Source organism: Danaus plexippus, chromosome 31 (genome assembly GCF_018135715.1).
Source record: "Danaus plexippus chromosome 31, MEX_DaPlex, whole genome shotgun sequence".
NCBI lineage: Eukaryota > Metazoa > Arthropoda > Insecta > Lepidoptera > Nymphalidae > Danaus > Danaus plexippus.
Genome location: NC_083558.1, coordinates 1,503,201 through 1,523,559, shown reverse-complemented (window position 1 = coordinate 1,523,559; position 20,359 = coordinate 1,503,201). Strand labels below are relative to the sequence as shown.

At 36.9% G+C, this 20,359-nt stretch overlaps 1 protein-coding gene and 1 non-coding gene across 3 annotated transcripts in view; one reads left to right on the top strand and one right to left on the bottom strand.

Moving 5' to 3' along the window:
• The window catches only part of LOC116778260 (oxysterol-binding protein-related protein 8), a 31,213-nt gene that overhangs the window by 6,404 nt on the left and 4,450 nt on the right, over nt 1-20,359 (bottom strand). Inside the window, exons 2-13 of one of the 2 annotated variants that reach the window (XM_061525776.1) lie at nt 13,289-13,377; nt 12,818-12,881; nt 10,340-10,449; nt 9,873-10,046; nt 9,317-9,403; nt 8,882-9,026; nt 8,642-8,762; nt 8,322-8,416; nt 2,141-2,286; nt 1,500-1,678; nt 595-775; nt 48-144 (exon numbers count right to left, since the gene is read on the bottom strand). In XM_061525776.1, the coding sequence (XP_061381760.1) occupies nt 48-144; nt 595-775; nt 1,500-1,678; nt 2,141-2,286; nt 8,322-8,416; nt 8,642-8,762; nt 8,882-9,026; nt 9,317-9,403; nt 9,873-10,046; nt 10,340-10,449; nt 12,818-12,881; nt 13,289-13,377 (1,488 nt within the window). Of the gene's footprint in view, nt 1-47; nt 145-594; nt 776-1,499; nt 1,679-2,140; nt 2,287-8,321; nt 8,417-8,641; nt 8,763-8,881; nt 9,027-9,316; nt 9,404-9,872; nt 10,047-10,339; nt 10,450-12,817; nt 12,882-13,288; nt 13,598-20,359 lie in introns of both variants that reach the window. The other variant, XM_061525777.1, reaches the window with a different exon arrangement.
• On the top strand, nt 10,628-10,701 carry Trnan-guu (transfer RNA asparagine (anticodon GUU)). Its single transcript has one exon. It is a non-coding gene; the product is annotated as a tRNA-Asn (tRNA).

The following is a 20,359-nucleotide window of genomic DNA, read 5'->3' as shown; positions in this document are numbered from 1 at the left end:
ACTTTAAAATAATGTATATATACATATATATATATCAAAATATATACCATAAAACTTGGATCTGGCCAGGAGACTTCCTTCGATAACAAAACCATCTTTCCTATTGGACACGTAGAAAGCTGACACTGGGGGGTGGTGGGACACCTAGAGTGTGAATGAATGAAGGAATGAGTGAATGAATGAACATTTAACTTATATTTGAACTTTTTAACATACTCATATATTTTGAGATTAACATTAACGTAATTGTCTCTAAGACATGATCACTGTAACTGCTTTGAGGGAATCATATTTCCTTGATTAAAGGATCAACAGAAAACAAACATGGCGGCGCATTGAGAACATCCTCACTTAGACCTCTATCAAAATGTACCCAAGTTGGTCCATATCACACCGCCTACCTGCGAGTCAATTTTCCATCGAAATCTGTCCAGCCGTTTTGGAATTTAGCCGACACAAAAAAAATTGCGTTTTTGATGTACGCATCGTATATATTTTCGTATGGTTTTAGTAAATTATTGTTTATTTGAAATCACCAAAAGACATTTTAATTATATATATATATATATATGTATATTTGTATGTATGTATTACCTGCTCAGCTATATAATAGGTATACGTGTCACTGTTCCTATGCCGCCAACAACATCTGAACGTCTCCCCCAGGACTGGATTGTAAGGCTTCTTCAGCCCCTTGGGCTTCCTGTACAGACCTGATAGATACCACTTCAGCACACCCTTGAACCTCTGATAGGGATCCTCCGTAGCCTGAGCCCTGAATCGATAATACACTGAATGCATCCATGAATTTTTCATTGACTGAACAAATGAATGAATGTCTGAGTGAATATTTCTTTGATTGTGACAGTACTGTTTAAAATAATTAAACTAATGTTAGTTTTATTAGTTGAAAATTATTTATTTATTATAGTATTTTTTATTTTGTACACGTTCATCGTAACGTGAGTCACTTTGATAAGACACTGGACTAGTTTATGATTACAATCTCCCTATTGAATAATCGCTGGCCTATTGACTTGATAATATGTAAGTTGTGTTAAAGAAATGCCTTGGATTGAATCGTTATTGATAAGATTTATAATATGTATAGACGGCTTATTGGAATGATAACGGAAACCTTGGAAAGAAAGCTTTTGTCATACAAATATTGTACATACGAACGAAATTATCGGTATGCTTAGTCCTGGTTCACACCGACACGACATACGGAGCGTTAACAGTAGGTATTTAAGTCGTAAATCTTTACATGTAGGCTATTGAGAAAGAGACGGATACTAATCAGTATCACGTGCAAACTTGTGTTAAGCGTATAGATTTATGTATGTGACTGTTCAAACTATTAGTTTTTAGGTGAACGGTGAACCCCTTGAGCCTCAGTTACTTGACCTTGACTGAAGTAACTTGACCGCAGCTAGGCTCCACCGCCTCGTGAACTAAAAGTAAAACTTTGACTATTAAACAAAAGATCAAATACTCACTGACTCAGTAAATCCGCGTGATAGTAGTTGTCGGACAGTTTGTCGAGAAAAGACCTCGGCTCCAATATGAATGTGGGTAGGACGACTTTGGACAGATCCATGCCGGGGCGGACTTGCTTCAACAGGAACCATAGCAGGGATTTATTCTCCTCAGCGACTTCCTCGACCAGTTCACCAGCCTGGTGATGGTGATGGTCAAAATATATTACTGCATAAGTTACCCTAACATATATATATGTTAGGCTGAAATCAGTGCTATACAATATAAAGGACAATTAATTTACGCGAGAAAGAATCGAATTTGTATTTGCTTTAATATCGTATTTTTGGGTTAAAGACATATATAGATATTATTTTATTTGAATTCTCATTATCTTTACCACATTTTGACTGATCTTATACATATCTTCAACAGACAAACATAAGTAAAGCAGTCTGTATAAACGAACGTGCCTTTTATTTAAGGTCGGATATAAAAAACACATTTATGAAATAAAATGACATATTTTATACAGTAATATCCTTTAAAACTCTGTTTTTGTCCATCAAAAAAATATTTCTCTAAATCTTTTAGGTAAAAATCATTTATTTATATATACAATGTTTTAATGTATGAGTGATTCAGTCACAGATATACTCACCACGCCGATCTCTCTATCCGGATCCTCGACATAGAGGCTGTTAATCCTCTCGAGGATGTCCTGTTTCCTGACGACTTCGTCCCTGACCTGATTGTCTTGCATGCCAGGATCTTCGCTATCAGTATCGGAGGCAGCACCGGCTAGCTCTGTTGAGTGCGGTTAGCGGCTACACAACTAGCGATATATGAATGCACCAACACAGATGCGTGATGTCATGAATGCATCAATGATTATTCCATGAATGTTGTATCGGATGAATGAATGTAGGAATGATTCGCTCGTCCATTCGTATATATCTTCTGCTAAGTTTATTTCTTTTACGATATTTCAATTAATTTTAATATAACCATATTATGAATTAATACATTCTTCGAATTTCACTTAAGAAATTTTTAGCAAGATAATTTAATGTAACTTTTATGTTCCATTAAAGACGGTAGCACAAACATTTTTTATATTAATATTATGAAAACATAATTATCTTATCTATGTATAAGGAGTTTGCTAGAATATAATAAAAAATCTGTTAGTCCGATGATAAGGCCGAGTAATTATTTATATATACATACATACAAGAATAATTTCGTTGTAAATTATCATAACTCTCTTTTATGACGTCTAGTTAAGAGAAAACTAAATTAAAATAAAGTTACGCGTTGATTATCATTATCACTTAAAGATCGTACTGACTCGCGTGAAGGTTTTAACCGACGCAAAAAATGCCTAACATGATTTCGAAGAGCCGATACTTTTTCAGTGGCCGATATTAACCGAACATATCTAAGAACCGCTTGTAGGAAAGTGACTATCAAACGGAATGAACCGCATCGAAATCTGACGATCCGTTTGACGGCACGAATGAGACACACGCATATTAAAAACCACGTTTATGGCCTCATAGCTTTTTATAAAAATGCCTTTAAACAGAAAGATTCACTATGAACTCAATATATATGAACAATAAAAAATCGTTAGGAAATAAAGTGTCTACTACTTTAAGTTAAATTGCATTTCAAAGAACAAGGCTCAAGGCTTCAAGGCTCGCTAGTGATAAACGTTTGAGTGACCTTCGTGTCAAGGTCACAGCCGATTAGCTTCATCATTTTCGACACAAACTATCGCTGAACATGTAAATTATACCTACATTACACTCAAACATAAGTTACGTAGTTCAGAAAAATATTTATATATATATCATAACAAATCCAACGAAACAAGATAGATAACGTAAACAAAGCTAAATTTGTTGTACTTTAAGTGTCATTGTCTAAATTTTGTGATAAATCATACCGTGTTGAGATGCATATACGTTTTATATACAATTATCACACATATAGGTATATATATAAATAAATAAGCCTAAAAAATTGTCTGTATGTTTGTTAAGATAAACAGATATTAGTATCTTCACTGCAAGGGAAATTATAGCAAACATATATAATACAGTCGGCTATGAGAACATAACTAGTAGACATCTACTTATCTAAACACGAACACGCATACAAACACACGGGACAACATAACCTTCACTATTGTAAGTAGGTTGAACCCACTAAATATTATACACAATCTTATCTGATGCAGTCACTTCACAACGGTTTAGACGTATGACGCCGGCGCGGCGGTCCGCTCACGTCGGTAACACAGTTAAGCTGTACAGCCTTAGAACTATATGATAGGTGAAACGCATTGTGTATGTATGTCTGTGTCACGCAATCACCTAAATTAAATTTATTAAATTTCAACGATTCTTATACGTTTTCTTGTTCTACAGATCTCAATGCTATTGCACTAATTATCTAGATTTTGTCACTGGCTGTATGTATGATTGTTACGTAAAAAACTACGAATTTTATTCTTACGAAATTTTGTTGGAACCATTATTGTTATGCTATTTACATAATTTGAAAAGCTTTTGATTTCGATGTCTTAGTAATCGTTATTCGTCACGACGATACAGAAAGTACGTTCGTCATACCGTCGTTTGGTAGTGCGAGCGCTTCCAATCTGCGATCCACTTTCAGGGCTGAATCCACAGAATACTTCCTAGCTTGCACCGGCTCTGACAGCTGTCTTGAGAGCTTTTTCTGTCTTTTGAGCAACGAAAATATGCTGGACCGGCGTCTGGTCAACACTACTTCTTTATCCATACTTCGTTCCTTTTTTTTTCACATTAACGTAATAGCTATTGTAATTTTTATATTGTTATGGAAATATAATTTTAACATGACGTCCGTATATCGCGGAATCCTTGTCACACTAGTGCTGATAACGCCTTGTTTGTGTGCATTATCCTTAAACGTGTATTGGCTTTGCGTGTACTAGGTTACGCGTGTGGCTTTACTTGTGAATTTTTATTTTATATTATATATATTTATATATAAACTCGTAGGACTATGAAATTATCGATATAATTTACTATAGATATATAAAAAAGTCATGTTCGTTTGTTTGTAAGCAATAGCGTTAATGTTCAATATTCCGTATTTATAAACAAAATTACACGCTTAGGTATTAAGAAGAAACATTATAATGTTCGCGTAAAACTTAACAAAATAAATACCAATACCCATGATGCCAACAATTAATCTTAATGACCCCGTTTTTTTATCTGTCAATGATTTTTAAAAGCGACTCGAACAGAAAACCTACCTGCTGATAGTTTAATGCTGTCAAAACTCGTATATATATGTATTTGTCAAACATTTTATTGAAGTAATTGACATTGGAGGTAAATAATTTAAATAAGCCAATTAAAATTAAGATAATATTAGGGCCCCCACAAGGAACAAAGCGTTCCATCTAGATAAACGAGGATATTGGAGTTGGGAGGGAGAGAAAGTCAATTAAAATTGAGGAAGTCTTAGGCCCCCACAGGGAACACAACGTTCAAGCTAGGTGAACGAGGATATTCAAGTTGGGAGGGAGAGAAAGTCAATTAAAATTGAGGAAGTCTTAGGCCCCCACAGGGAACACAACGTTCAAGCTAGGTGAACGAGGATATTCAAGTTGGGAGGGAGAGAAAGTCAATTAAAATTGAGGAAGTCTTAGGCCCCCACAGGGAACACAACGTTCAAGCTAGGTGAACGAGGATATTCAAGTTGGGAGGGAGAGAAAGTCAATTAAAATTGAGGAAGTCTTAGGCCTCCACAGGGAACACAACGTTCAAGCTAGGTGAACGAGGATATTCAAGTTGGGAGGGAGAGAAAGTCAATTAAAATTGAGGAAGTCTTAGGCCTCCACAGGGAACACAACGTTCAAGCTAGGTGAACGAGGATATTCAAGTTGGGAGGGAGAGAAAGTCAATTAAAATTGAGGAAGTCTTAGGCCCCCACAGGGAACACAACGTTCAAGCTAGGTGAACGAGGATATTCAAGTTGGGAGGGAGAGAAAGTCAATTAAAATTGAGGAAGTCTTAGGCCCCCACAGGGAACACAACGTTCAAGCTAGGTGAACGAGGATATTCAAGTTGGGAGGGAGAGAAAGTCAATTAAAATTGAGGAAGTCTTAGGCCCCCACAGGGAACACAACGTTCAAGCTAGGTGAACGAGGATATTCAAGTTGGGAGGGAGAGAAAGTCAATTAAAATTGAGGAAGTCTTAGGCCCCCACAGGGAACACAACGTTCAAGCTAGGTGAACGAGGATATTCAAGTTGGGAGGGAGAGAAAGTCAATTAAAATTGAGAAAGTCTTAGGCCCCCACAGGGAACACAACGTTCAAGCTAGGTGAACGAGGATATTCAAGTTGGGAGGGAGAGAAAGTCAATTAAAATTGAGGAAGTCTTAGGCCCCCACAGGGAACACAACGTTCAAGCTAGGTGAACGAGGATATTCAAGTTGGGAGGGAGAGAAAGTCAATTAAAATTGAGGAAATCTTAGGCCCCCACAGGGAACACAACGTTCAAGCTAGGTGAACGAGGATATTCAAGTTGGGAGGGAGAGAAAGTCAATTAAAATTGAGGAAGTCTTAGGCCCCCACAGGGAACACAACGTTCAAGCTAGGTGAACGAGGATATTCAAGTTGGGAGGGAGAGAAAGTCAATTAAAATTGAGGAAGTCTTAGGCCCCCACAGGGAACACAACGTTCAAGCTAGGTGAACGAGGATATTCAAGTTGGGAGGGAGAGAAAGTCAATTAAAATTGAGGAAGTCTTAGGCCCCCACAGGGAACACAACGTTCAAGCTAGGTGGACTAGGATATTCAAGTTGGGAGGGAGAGAAAGTCAATTAAAATTGAGGAAGTCTTAGGCCCCCACAGGGAACACAACGTTCAAGCTAGGTGAACGAGGATATTCAAGTTGGGAGGGAGAGAAAGTCAATTAAAATTGAGGAAGTCTTAGGCCCCCACAGGGAACACAACGTTCAAGCTAGGTGAACGAGGATATTCAAGTTGGGAGGGAGAGAAAGTCAATTAAAATTGAGGAAGTCTTAGGCCCCCACAGGGAACACAACGTTCAAGCTAGGTGAACGAGGATATTCAAGTTGGGAGGGAGAGAAAGTCAATTAAAATTGAGGAAGTCTTAGGCCCCCACAGGGAACACAACGTTCAAGCTAGGTGGACTAGGATATTCAAGTTGGGAGGGAGAGAAAGTCAATTAAAATTGAGGAAGTCTTAGGCCCCCACAGGGAACACAACGTTCAAGCTAGGTGGTCTAGGATATCCAAGTTGGGAGGGAGAGAAAGTCAATTAAAATTGAGGTAGTCTTAGGCCCCCACAGGGAACACAACGTTCAAGCTAGATGAACGAGGATTTCCAAATTTAAATTCCTTTTCTCACACGTAATTCATTAACGTGGGTTTACGAGTGGAAAGCTAGGAACTCTCAGTTCGCGACGCCAGACCGTGGCCAGGCTACTAGATAGTTTTGACAGCATTATCTAGTACCTATATTTTAATACTGTTTACATTTTCAACAACAACTCCTTATATCTTGATAAACCCGTAATATAAATGGAGGGTGAATCATTTAAAGATTTATGCCTTCGATTGTTACTATATAATAAATATTAAAAAAAAAATGTTTTACGTCCACAATTTTATACATTAGCCCACGTAATTGGTTGCTATCGTAATTTATGCAACCGTTATAGGCAGGTTGCTCACAACCAGCCCCCGTGCATTACCTCCTCCGACTATCTTCCCAGCGAGATAAACGCTGTGATCACTCATCCTCTCGTCCCTCCTCATCATCATCACCGCCTCGTAGCTGGCCGACGGCAGGTTATTGTGGTCTATTAGCGAATATTTTTTGTCTATCGGATTTCTACAACGCATTAATGATATAATCATTTTTTTTTTAAATTACTCTCGTTTGTTGCCTTATTTGTGTTAATTCACAGAGAATTTAGACACCATTGTGGATGTGCTGTCTTGGTAAGCTAAAATAAAACTGGTTTCTGATTCAAATTTGGAACATTCTATCTATTGGCAAATTGTCAAAATGTCCATTAAATTTAATTGATTTTTTAAACAAAATGGCGTCTAATGCATTCCATTGACCCGAGCAGTCGACCACTCACCCGCTGCCGTCATCGCTGGTGGTGGTGCCGTCGCTTTGATCGAAACGCTCTATAGATGGCGCCGTTTTAGTTATCAGAAAGTTTTGCGGCGAGCTGAACAACACCTTCGATTGCTCCTCCTCGTCAGACTCCGTCTTGGACCCGGATTCCCTCAAAGCTTTGACTTTCAGACTGTTCTTGGACATAGATGGCGCTGAGGACCTCCGCTTGAACACCAACTTGATGCCCTCCTCCAGCTGCGAGGACAGCTCCCTCTTATCGGCCATCAGTTTCGGCAGCTCAAAACACTTCAGTATCCTGTTCGAGTCTATCCTGAACGGGCTGGCGGTCAAACTCTTAGTTTTGTCGTATTCGATGCTGTATTTAGTTTTCTTCCTCTCGGACCGGATGCTGCTGGGTGAGTAGTCGGCTATGGATAGGAGCGGTGACGGCGAGCCGGTAGTCGACTCGGCTAGCTTTAATACTGAACGAGCGGATGAACGAACGAATGAACGAATGAGGGTATCGGGGCATCAAATTGTAACGAGCATACGTGCGTTGTATGGAATTAAATACATAAGTATGTATTGAGAAAAAATCAGTATATATATATATATATATAAAAAAAATTAAATATATATATATCAAAGTAACAAATCAAAGACTTTATGTATATATAAGTACCGTGCTCATTGAAGTGTTTCTCGAGCTCCTCGTGCGAGATGTTGGTCTGCGCCGGCGTGTCCTCTACAGCTTGTTCCGGCCGAGAGCGAGAACATCTACAAACAAAGCAACAAATACTCCCCGACATACACCTGGACAAGATTCCTTAACAAAATGTCTTATCCGATTCCAACAAAAAAAAAATCTATTTAGAACTCCTTCACCGACACATCACTTAACTTGACGATAGATGGCGCTGTACATAAATTATATGAATCAAAGTTCTGGCATCAAATCGTAGAGGAAAAGTTCATTGACCCGAGTGCCAGTTTAATATGAACCTTAGCATAGCATTGCTACATCTCAGCGCTAGTTCCAGTCCATCCAGCCAGCAGTGTCCGGCGGCGGGGGAGGGAGCGCGGAAGATCAGGTGAGCGGTCGGCAGGGGCTGGACCACCGCGCCTGGGGGTGTACCACATATATATACTGGAGATATGAATATATATATAGGAACTTTTCAAAAAAACAAAATATAGCAGTGCGCGAGTCTTAGCTGTCATCAAGTATTACGTAGTGCACACCTATAGTCTCGTTGTGCGGACCCCTGGGCGCCCAGATGCTCTGTTCCAGGGGGTGGTAGAGTTTGAAGCAGAAGCCGTCCTTCTTGCTGGGCCGCTCTATGACCTGGCACGACGTGAGCAACACCGTACCCACCCAGTGACTGCGCTGAGAGGATACGCACAAATATGAGCCGGCTGTGTAGAGGATGCTACGACAGAATCATATGGACATTCCAGCTATGGATATGCTTAAATATAGTGCTACTGTTATATATTCAGCAGTGATATAATAATGTTCTACTTATTTGAGTCGAAACGATCATAACTTTAAGATCTACAGATATGATTCACCTACTTAATACTAGATGGCGCTAGTTGTATGCATTTCTAAAAAAATTTATTTATGAACTAAGAAAAATTTGTTATACGTAACATGTATCTGTATAAATTAGTTACTTTCGCCTTAGGACTCTTGTAGAGAAGCAGCAACCCTGGCTTCAGCACACACCATAGCTTCGTCCACGACTTGAGAGACCCTCGGACCTAGACATTATAACAACTATTAATATATATAAAATTTAAGTATTACAATTTGTTGAACAAAAAATCTCAATGCTATTTTGACATAGAGATACAAAGACATAGTGACGGATATCTGGATACACGGAGATAGTGTTGGATACTATGATATGTTGATATATATATAAGACAAAGTTTATATTGCACGTCTAAATCATCCCCGTTTTTACAATCAGCTAGTTTTTTCACACGGCTTCGTTCGGATAATGTATATAGCATTCGTTACGTTACTACAAACTGAATACTCCATTCAACTGCTACGTCTCCATCTTGGTGTAACCAAACGGACTGAAGGGATGAATGATTCCCTATATCTCATCCTGACGTCTAATCTACATTACTGTAAAGTTTCATTAAAATCCGTTAAGTAGTTTCAGCTTGCATGAGCAACAAACATCTTAGTCATTATTAACAGTACCCTGCCGGGTCCTACCTTCAGCCAGTCAGCGAGCACTATAACAGACGGATCCTCTATAGAGTGTAACAGCGCAGAGGCGGCCCTCTTCTTCTCCTTCCTGTAGTGTTGCCTCTGTGCTTTGTAACTCTCTTTTCGTGTGAGAGCTGTGCTTGGGGTCCGCGATACACCCCCCACTGCTGTTTCTGATGACTGGAAGCAAGGAGAGGGGGGGGTCAGTTGTAATTATCATTATATGTAAATGACCAATCAAAGACAAGAGATTGGAAAAGCATTTTTCTATTCTAAATATTTATAATCTGTTGAAGTAAACACAACATTTTGACAGGTGATTGACAGAACATAACTGCCAGTGTATTATGAATACTGACTTACTGACACGTTTGATAGTCTGTGTGAATGACTAAATGATCTATTGAACGATGATTGGTTTATTATGAAATGTGGCGTTCCTAGCTGGAGGGGGGGAGAGGTGCTGGTATTACCTTGTCTGAGGAGGTCCCGTCCGGGGGGTGAGCTCGGTCACCACACCCCGGGGCAGGGGGCACTAGCGGAGCACCCGGAGATCGCGGCGGTGGGGTGAGGGTAGGTTCGCCTGGGAATATAGTTACATATATATAAACTAACAATTATCATACTATATATATAAATGTATATATGTATATAGGAGATGGGGCATAGTGGAACGTATGGTGATGATTTAGTATATATATATATATATACACCAAGCAGAGCGCCGCTATACATTCCTCTATTCCCCGTCGCCTCTCGTCGCCTCCGTGGCGCAATCGGCTAGCGCGTTCGGCTGTTAACCGAAAGGTTGGTGGTTCGAGCCCACCCGGGGGCGGGGACTACGCTTTTGATATTTTTTTAACATTTTTTATTGACTGTATTTAATAGTACTAAGTTACAAACATACACCTTCTTTCTATTTAATAAACTTATTTTCTCTTTCTCATTTCTCGCTTAAACTGTAATTTATCATCTTTTTAGACTTATATAATTTTACGTTATTTTTTTATATTTGATAACATAAGGATGTATGTATGTTTGTTGATCTTTATAGCTCAAACTAGTCAAGTGATGTTTTTTAGCCTGAAGTAACCACATCCGCTAGGTTCAGGGATAATAATACAACTATAATTCCTATGATTAATTAATATTGTAATCTGAGGATATTTTTCTGTCAGTCTTTTTGTATGTTCCGCTGTATCTCGGAAAAGGCTAAACTTTTATTGATTCAACTTTTTCTGATGGACAGTCAGTTAAGAGGAAATTAAAATTCACGCAAGAAAAACGTTAGAATAATAAAAATTTACTATAAATGTATTGAATTTCATATAACTAATAAATATTAGAAAAAAAATTCGGGCGAACTTTATTCGAATCTGCGACAGAAGTGTTAGCCTAAACCAATCACTATGCCAACTAGACTATCGTGTAGTTAGAACATTAAGGGCTTCAGTGACGTCACACACATTGAGGAGTGTTCACGGATCGATGTATTATATGTGTGTGTGAGTCGTGGTAGTGTGTGTGATGTTTAACATTCAGTGACGACACACACATTGAGGAGTGTTCACGGATCGATGTATTATATGTGTGTGTGAGTCGTGGTAGTGTGTGTGATGTTTAACATTCAGCGACGACACATACATTGAGGAGTGTTCACGGATCGATGTATTATATGTGTGTGTGAGTCGTGGTAGTGTGTGTGATGTTTAACATTCAGTGACGACACACACATTGAGGAGTGTTCACGGATCGATGTATTATATGTGTGTGTGAGTCGTGGTAGTGTGTGTGATGTTTAACATTCAGCGACGACACATACATTGAGGAGTGTTCACGGATCGATGTATTATATGTGTGTGTGAGTCGTGGTAGTGTGTGTGATGTTTAACATTCAGCGACGACACACACATTGAGGAGTGTTCACGGATCGATGTATTATATGTGTGTGTGAGTCGTGGTAGTGTGTGTGATGTTTAACATTCAGCGACGACACACACATTGAGGAGTGTTCACGGATCGATGTATTATATGTGTGTGTGAGTCGTAGTAGTGTGTGTGATGTTTAACATTCAGTGACGACACACACATTGAGGAGTGTTCACGGATTGATGTATTATATGTGTGTGTGAGTAGTGGTAGTGTGTGTGATGTTTAACATTCAGTGACGACACACACATTGAGGAGTGTTCACGGATCGATGTATTATATGTGTGTGTGAGTCGTAGTAGTGTGTGTGATGTTTAACATTCAGTGACGACACACACATTGAGGAGTGTTCACGGATTGATGTATTATATGTGTGTGTGAGTAGTGGTAGTGTGTGTGATGTTTAACATTCAGTGACGAGACACACATTGAGGAGTGTTCACGGATTGATGTATTATATGTGTGTGTGAGTAGTGGTAGTGTGTGTGATGTTTAACATTCAGTGACGAGACACACATTGAGGAGTGTTCACGGATTGATGTATTATATGTGTGTGTGAGTAGTGGTAGTGTGTGTGATGTTTAACATTCAGTGACGAGACACACTTTGAGGAGTGTTCACGGATTGATGTATTATATGTGTGTGTGAGTAGTGGTAGTGTGTGTGATGTTTAACATTCAGTGACGACACACACATTGAGGAGTGTTCACGGATCGATGTATTATATGTGTGTGTGAGTCGTGGTAGTGTGTGTGATGTTTAACATTCAGTGACGACACACACATTGAGGAGTGTTCACGGATTGATGTATTATATGTGTGTGTGTGAGTCGTGGTAGTCTGTGTGATGTTTATTTTTACAATTTAATATATTTCTAATACATTTTACATAGATAACATTTTTATACACTTCACAATATAAAATTTGACTGTTTTAAATTCCGCTTTCACCGGTTAGATAAATTTTCTACAAATGGGAGAATCGTTATCATTCTATGTATCAATATCACTTATCAAACTCACCGTAAGTCGGAGGTGTGTTCGGCGCGGTCGCTGATAGAACCACGCTAAGTGGCTGGTGTTGTTTCTGGAAGTACGGACACATCTTAAGGTTGAAGGTCGTATTAGTTTTATACTACTTAAACAGCAGGAGTGACCGAACTGAACACTGTCAGTTTGAACGTAAACCTTGTACATCTAAATAGTTTATTTATATATGAATGGTAAACGTAATAAATACAGTGGGGTTCAGCTCAAAGAAATTCCCACTTTTTACAAGTTTTTTTGGTAAATACTATAGTCTTGAAAAGAGTAGCTAAAATACTTGAAAATGGCCAATTAAATATTATAGACAGGAAGTCTACTAGATGGACCAAAAATCCGGTCAGATTTCAGTGGATTATGAGACAGGTTTCAACCTCTCAAAGATTTTTTGGTAGGCTATGTCCAGCAATGTACTGCTACATAAACTGATCATACTAAATGTAGTCTTACCTTCAGATAATTCGGTGTTGACGTATGGAACTGGTATTCCGCGGACCTCAGAGCTGGTGACGAGGGTGTGGCTGTGGGGGTCGAAGTCTCTATGGCGGGAGAGGAACTCATTGTAGGTGGGTTAGGTTACAGCATCATGACCGGGTATTCAGATATGATCAACCAGCTAATATTATCACTACGAAGGCAATATCATTATATTTCCAAGATTTATTTTTTTTGGGAATGTTTTAATTTATTATATTATATATTAATAATATTCACAGCTGTATGTATTTATGGAATGGATGGGAATGGAAAAGTTTAAACCTGAAATTTTATAAGAATATGTTAGAATAAAAACACTATTATATATATATATATATGAAATGCAATGTTTATTATAAAATTTTTAAGAGCTAGATTCCAACCAAATATTTCGTAAATTGAAAAAATAGTTCGAATATTTTTTTTAAAACATATACCCAATAGTAGTGAATATTAAAATGATTACATGTATATATATATTATTCCCCGCTACTCTGCCCGCGTGAACATCAGAGTTGCGTCCATAGAGCAATGTGTGAAGCGTGTCAAATAAATAAATATAGCAACCTACGTTGCATCTTTATCATTTTAAATAATTTGGATACAGACTGCAGCGCCGTCTGTCGGGCTGATTTATCAATCTAAACTATCTGGGGTCCACGGATGCGTAAAAGAAAATTTATTTAAATCATATTATATTATACGTACAGTAGAAATATATATATAGATCAATTACATTTAATAAAAATAATAGCTGTACACTTAAAACGAGTTATAACGTCACACTATGTCCGGACAGTTTCCTGTTCACGATATACCTTCGTCGATGCCATCGTGCGAACGTAAAATTGTGAGTATTTAGTTTGATGTATTGTGGCTAAAAGTAGAAAACTATTCCTTAAAAGTTGTAAGACATGTTTCGAGCAGACATTGATAAAATTTATTAGATAATGGCCCCGAAATAATGCCGATTGCTATTATCAAATCGATAGAATACTGATATGACCAATCTTTTTGAGATGTGCGAGACTATATATATATATTAGAATTATAAAAGTATGAAATATTCATCGACCCAAGCTGGATTTGAACCTGGAACCTCCGGGCTAATGTTTTCAAATTGCTTTCCCAAATGAGCTATCGTGTCCTCACTCGCTCACTCTCCTGACAGCTCAAGTAGATTAATTTTTCATTCTATATATATTTGTATTTAAATTTATAAAATAGCTCAAAATAGTAGTAGTGACCGCTGTAAAGATTTGAACGTTATTTTTTGTCAATAACTTTAGGTATTTGAATAACAATTTTCTATCTTGCAAGATTAATTTTAACTAGACGTATCTTCACTGTTGATACTAGGCCATAATAAATTGATTATTTCATGTTCAATAGTATAATATAAACATTTAACATTCAGTGACGACACGCACATTGAGGAGTGTTCACGGATTGATGTATTATATGTGTGTGTGATGTTTATTGTATATCAATACATATTATAAAACGAAGTCCCTCGCCGCGTCTGTCTGTCTGTGTGTTCGCGATAGACGGAAAAACTACTGAACCGATCATCAAACAGTTATCACCACCCGATAGCGCGATTCTCGAGGAAGGTTTTAGTATATAATCTGTTAAGTTTTATATTTACTTGTGTGTACATTAACGATATTTGTCTAAGATGTCGAGAAAACATGAGCCGTCTGAGAGCTTTGAACGAAAACGCTGCCGAAACCCTTTGAAATATAACAAAATAATATATGGTGGAATTTTGTATCTTATATAGGTCTACAGAAAAGTCAGCGGTTACATATGTCTATCTTTTAAGGATAACATACTATATCCATTTTACATCTTTAAAAAATTGGCATTCCTAAAGCGTTTATTGGAAAGCTATTTACATAAATACGGTATTAAGTCTTATCAAACTAAAATACTTCGTTGTCAAGCCTACATCAGTATCTGTAAATTACTTTTTAAATTATTAAAATCGGGCGTACCGTTTGAAAGTTATCATAATATAAGTTAAATAATTCTCAAAATTAAATAGGCTATTTTATATTTTCTGTAAAGAGCCCGTGCGAAGCCGGGTCTGGTTACTGGTAATTAAATTTATTCCTAATATTTTTTACATAAATAATATCTTCGTACAATCCATTTCAATATAAACTTTGACTGTGTTAGATTTAATATTCATTCCTTCTTAAAGTTACGTTACAAAAGAGAAAGTTTTAGGTTCAAATAACACTTGTAGATGTAATTTTATCTGTCCCTACATAGTGATAATTTCCGTAAAAAAAAAAACATACGGATATGAAACCCATTCGTTTTCCGGATATCCGGATAATATATAATACAACATTGATATTACCCAGTCCTGATCATGAACAGAATCAACTATCATACCACACATTTTTCCACTAATACATTAGTAAAACTGAAAAATTCAAGGTAGTTATGATAAAAATTTTGGTAAAACGTAAGAGACGAGCAAATTGGCGTAGGATTGATCATTTGTTTTTGGATCTCGCGCTAAATTTTTGCTTTACCTGACACTATTATTAATAGTAGTATTTTTTCAATACAATATTATGAATTAAATATATAATTAAATTAATTTCGTTAAATTATTTTTTGGTCTCAATACTTTCGCTGATACATATATTTGAATGCAAAATGTATTGTTTTTTTTATTTTTCCATCGAAATACGCACACGTGACAAGTTTCCATCGTCACTCCATACGCAGAGTTAATAGTGTTCCATTTATAAATATTCTCACATAGTATTAACGTAGGTTATTGAATGGGAAACGGGAGACTATTCGTATGTAGTGTAACGATGGAAACTTGGAGTAAGCATGCAGAATATTTTAAACAATTTCTTAAATAATAATGATAATAAAAAAGGCAAAAAAAATTTGTTTCGATCAAAAAAAATTTAAAGTGCAAGCTTCAAATTAATCGTTTTACTTCAATGCAAAAGATGGGTGTTGTTTATTTGAGATAGATGTTTGGGTGCGTCTGTTTGTTTCATCATATCTTTTAAACGAATCGACCGATTTCGATGTAATTTTTTCCATTTCAAAGCCACTTGCTTTGCGGCAGTTCTTATCTATGTGCGGTTCATATCGGCCTCCGAGTTTAAGAGTATCAGCGCTTCCAAAATGATGTAAGGCATTTCTGGTCTATGACACATCGATTAAAACCAGACAACTGTCAGTATAATAGTAAAAATGACGATTGATTACCAGTGGTTTTTAAAATTGAATAATAATTTGTTATAATTACAAAAATTTCCAAAAATCTGTTCACCGATTTCATCGATAGTAACTGATTTCCTATTTTCTTATTTTCACTTACATTCCTGTGTATCTTTTTCGGAAATCCTTATCACTGACTGTGACATTGATAACGCGAGCTTATCACATTATATAAACATGGTGATTGATTGCAAGTTTTTGGGGAGGAATTTGGCGTGTGTATGTTCTTTCGTTACCTAATAATTGAAAACAAAAGTTGAGAGGGCTCCGATGTCATGTAATATTATCCTAGACATATCATCGTCAGATTATACACATTAAGGAAATAAAATACTGTATCTAATACGTACGTTTGTAGGTATAAAATGTAGTATGAGAGATAATGTTTTTAAGAGAATTTATACGATTGCTATTTTAGAATGATTGTCTGCTCGTTCGTTAGATTCGTTATAAGAAAGGGCTGTGACGATTCGGGTAATGTTTCCACTTATCTATACATATATATATATATATATATATATATATATAGTGTTGGCTCAAGCATTACCATTTCCGCACTTTCGTATGCATATATCCTTAGTATAATAAGTTCATGTGTGAGATACGTTAAAACTATCCGTATCCAGTATTCCTAGTTGTTAACACCGACATACTAAATACTTAAATTTACTGTCATCATTCATAAATCTTCACGAGCTACAATATGAACAGATTTAAATAAAAAACTCGAAACTGTACGTATTTAGTTCAAATCAAACTAGTGGTAAGTTATAAATAGTTCAACAAACTCACCAAACGTGTCAAATAATTAGCAAGTCAAACTCATCCGACCTAAAAAAACAGCTCAAACAATCACACTTGAAATAGCAAACTGTTATAGTGCCTTTGTTAATTGCATTTAACCTATTTTATATTTTGAACTAAAGTATTAATAAAACGTAAAAATATTTATCTTTTGCCTATAACTTTCGGAATTACTTAATGTGTGTTAAAACTGGATATGTGTGAACCAACCGTCAACGCCATCTATCGCGTGTCGCGTTACTTCACACAATACAACTGTTGCGAAGTGTTCCCGGGAACTACACGGGATGAAGGGATAAATTATATCCTATGTCACATTCTGATATCTAAACTACATTACTGTAAAGTTTAACCAAAATCCGTTAAGTCGTTTTTGCGAAACAGAGCAACAAACATACATACAACCTTAAACATTTTTTTTATGTGTTACAATATTGCGATTTTAGTTTTCCTATTAACATCTAAGCGCAAGGAAACTTTAGTAATTTATACAGATGTTGCTTCACCGACTAATATCTTGCGTTAGCGGATATTTGAATAAAATCGGACGTCCTCTAGATAATCAGCTGAGCGTGAATCGGTCGCACACAAATTTAAACTCACTAGCGATAACAGCTATTCAATTTTAACCAAAATTTTAACTTAACCGTAATTTGAAAGACAGAGTTTAACACTTTTAAGTTACTGAATACAAACGTTAAACGCTTCGTATATCGTGTCTACACAAACTTGTGGTACACATACGCCATAATATTATCAGAGATTTGTGTTTTTCATAATGAGATCTAAGATTTTCGCGAGTATTCATTTAAATGAAACTAGTATTTTTCGGATGAACTACGCGTGATTTATTTTTGTAAAAAACTACATACTCCCGACGTTTCGGTTACTTTGCAGCAACCGTGACCACGGTTATACTAGTATATTAGTTTCATTTTATTTGTGTTTTTATTAAAAATAAGTTCTCAAATGAGTTTTCAAATACATTATACAGCAAAATCCCAAACGTTTCGTATAAGTACACATAATACATGCCTTATTACCTAATAATTGTCCCAAAACGCCCAATTTGGTCTTTAGTTTCGGAGAAAACTTCAATCATACGTGCATTCAGATTCAACAAGGGACCTCCCATTTCGCAGTCGGTAGAATTATTAAAAAGCTATTAAATCTGCAGATAAATTTCCTTAAGAGATCAAAATCAACTAACATCAAAGAGTGTTTACACTAAACCAAATATTGAGAAGACTTCAATGAGAATTTTATGTTCGAAATAATTTTTAATGGACATTAAAATTGACAAAAATATAACCGGCTGAGACTAAACAGATCGTGTAACCATGACATCCTTATTAGAATTAAAAAAAAACATTGCTGAAAATATGAGAATTATAGTTATAATTAAAAAGAGGTATTTTTGTTTGATTGATAGTTTTAGAATTGATTTTCGATCCTAGACTGGAATAGAGATTTAGGGAGCTATCAAAATATCTTCATATAATTTTATGAGCCAGTACGCTCACCGCAACTTTGTATGCTGTATATTGAGCTTTAATAAATTTTCATTTATAAATAAATTATTGGATGGGAAATGGGAAATTTTGTGTGTAGTAAGACTGCATTTATTTAATATCTTGAAAGAAAACTCTGTAGAATTTATCAATTATATCCTCATGAAAAATGTGAAACTCCTGAGGAACGATTTAAAGATAAACAATGTATATATATATATATATATATATTTACCAACAGTCAGCGCCATCTATCGTCTATGTCGCGTTACTTCACACAATACAACTGTCACGAAGTGTTCCCGGGAATTACACGGACTGAAGGACACATTATATACTATGTGTCGTTCTTATGCATGAGAGCTATATTAATGTAAAGTTACATCAAAATCTATTGAGTAATTTTCGAGTGTTAGTCTAACAAACATAGCAGAGGATCATGTGAGATGCACAGCTCGCAGAATAGGTATCAATACAAAAGCTTCCTACATTCTCTCAGTCTCTCTCAGTCTTAATATTTAAAATAAACCTGTCCACGTCGGACAGGTGAACGTTCTTCAGGCAGTTGTATTTGACACGTAAATATTATTGCCAACAAAAAAAAATTGGCAGTATATTTATTGTACATATTTATATTATAAAAAAATTCTGACATAATATAAGGGATTGTCAAATAACTCCCTCCCGCTTTTTTGCTCTTTATTCAATGCTTTATAAAAAGTGTTACAGTGATCGGATTTAATTCAAATGTGCACCGTTTTGTTTGATAATCTGATTCCATTAAGGCAACTTCATAATATCCCTCTCGTTGGTTTTCACAAGCCTCTTTTGCGTTCAACATTACTCCACCAAAGGAGTACGCCATGGACAGGGACAGGTGGTGATCACTTGGCGCTAGGTTCGGGCTATATGGTGGATACAATAAAACCTCCCATCAGATCTCCCGCAGCTTCTGACGAGTCATCAACGAAGCGTGTGGTCTGGCGTCGTCCTGGTGGAACACAACATCCTTCCTGTTGGCCAATTCTGGACGCTTCTGGACGACCGTCTACTTGAAACGGTCCAGTTGATCACAGTAGATGGTAGAATTAAACGTCTGGCCATTTGGGAGCAGCTCATAGTGGATGATTCCCTTCCAACCCCACCAAACACACAGCAAAACCTTCCTGGCCGTCAATCCCGGCTTGGCCACTGTTTGGGATGATTCACCGGTTCGACCACGACCGTTTTCGCGTGATATTGTCATATTTGATCCATTTTTCACCGGCAGTCACCATTCACTTCAAAAATGGGTCGAGTTCGTTCCATTTTAGCATCATATCGCAGGCGTTGATTCCGCCAAGAAGGGTTTTTTGCGTCAAATCATGCGGCACCCAAACATCAAACTTTTTTTGTATCCAGCCTTCTTCAGATGGTTTAAAACGGTTTGGTGACTGATTCCCATCTCCTGGGCGATGTCACGAGATGCCAC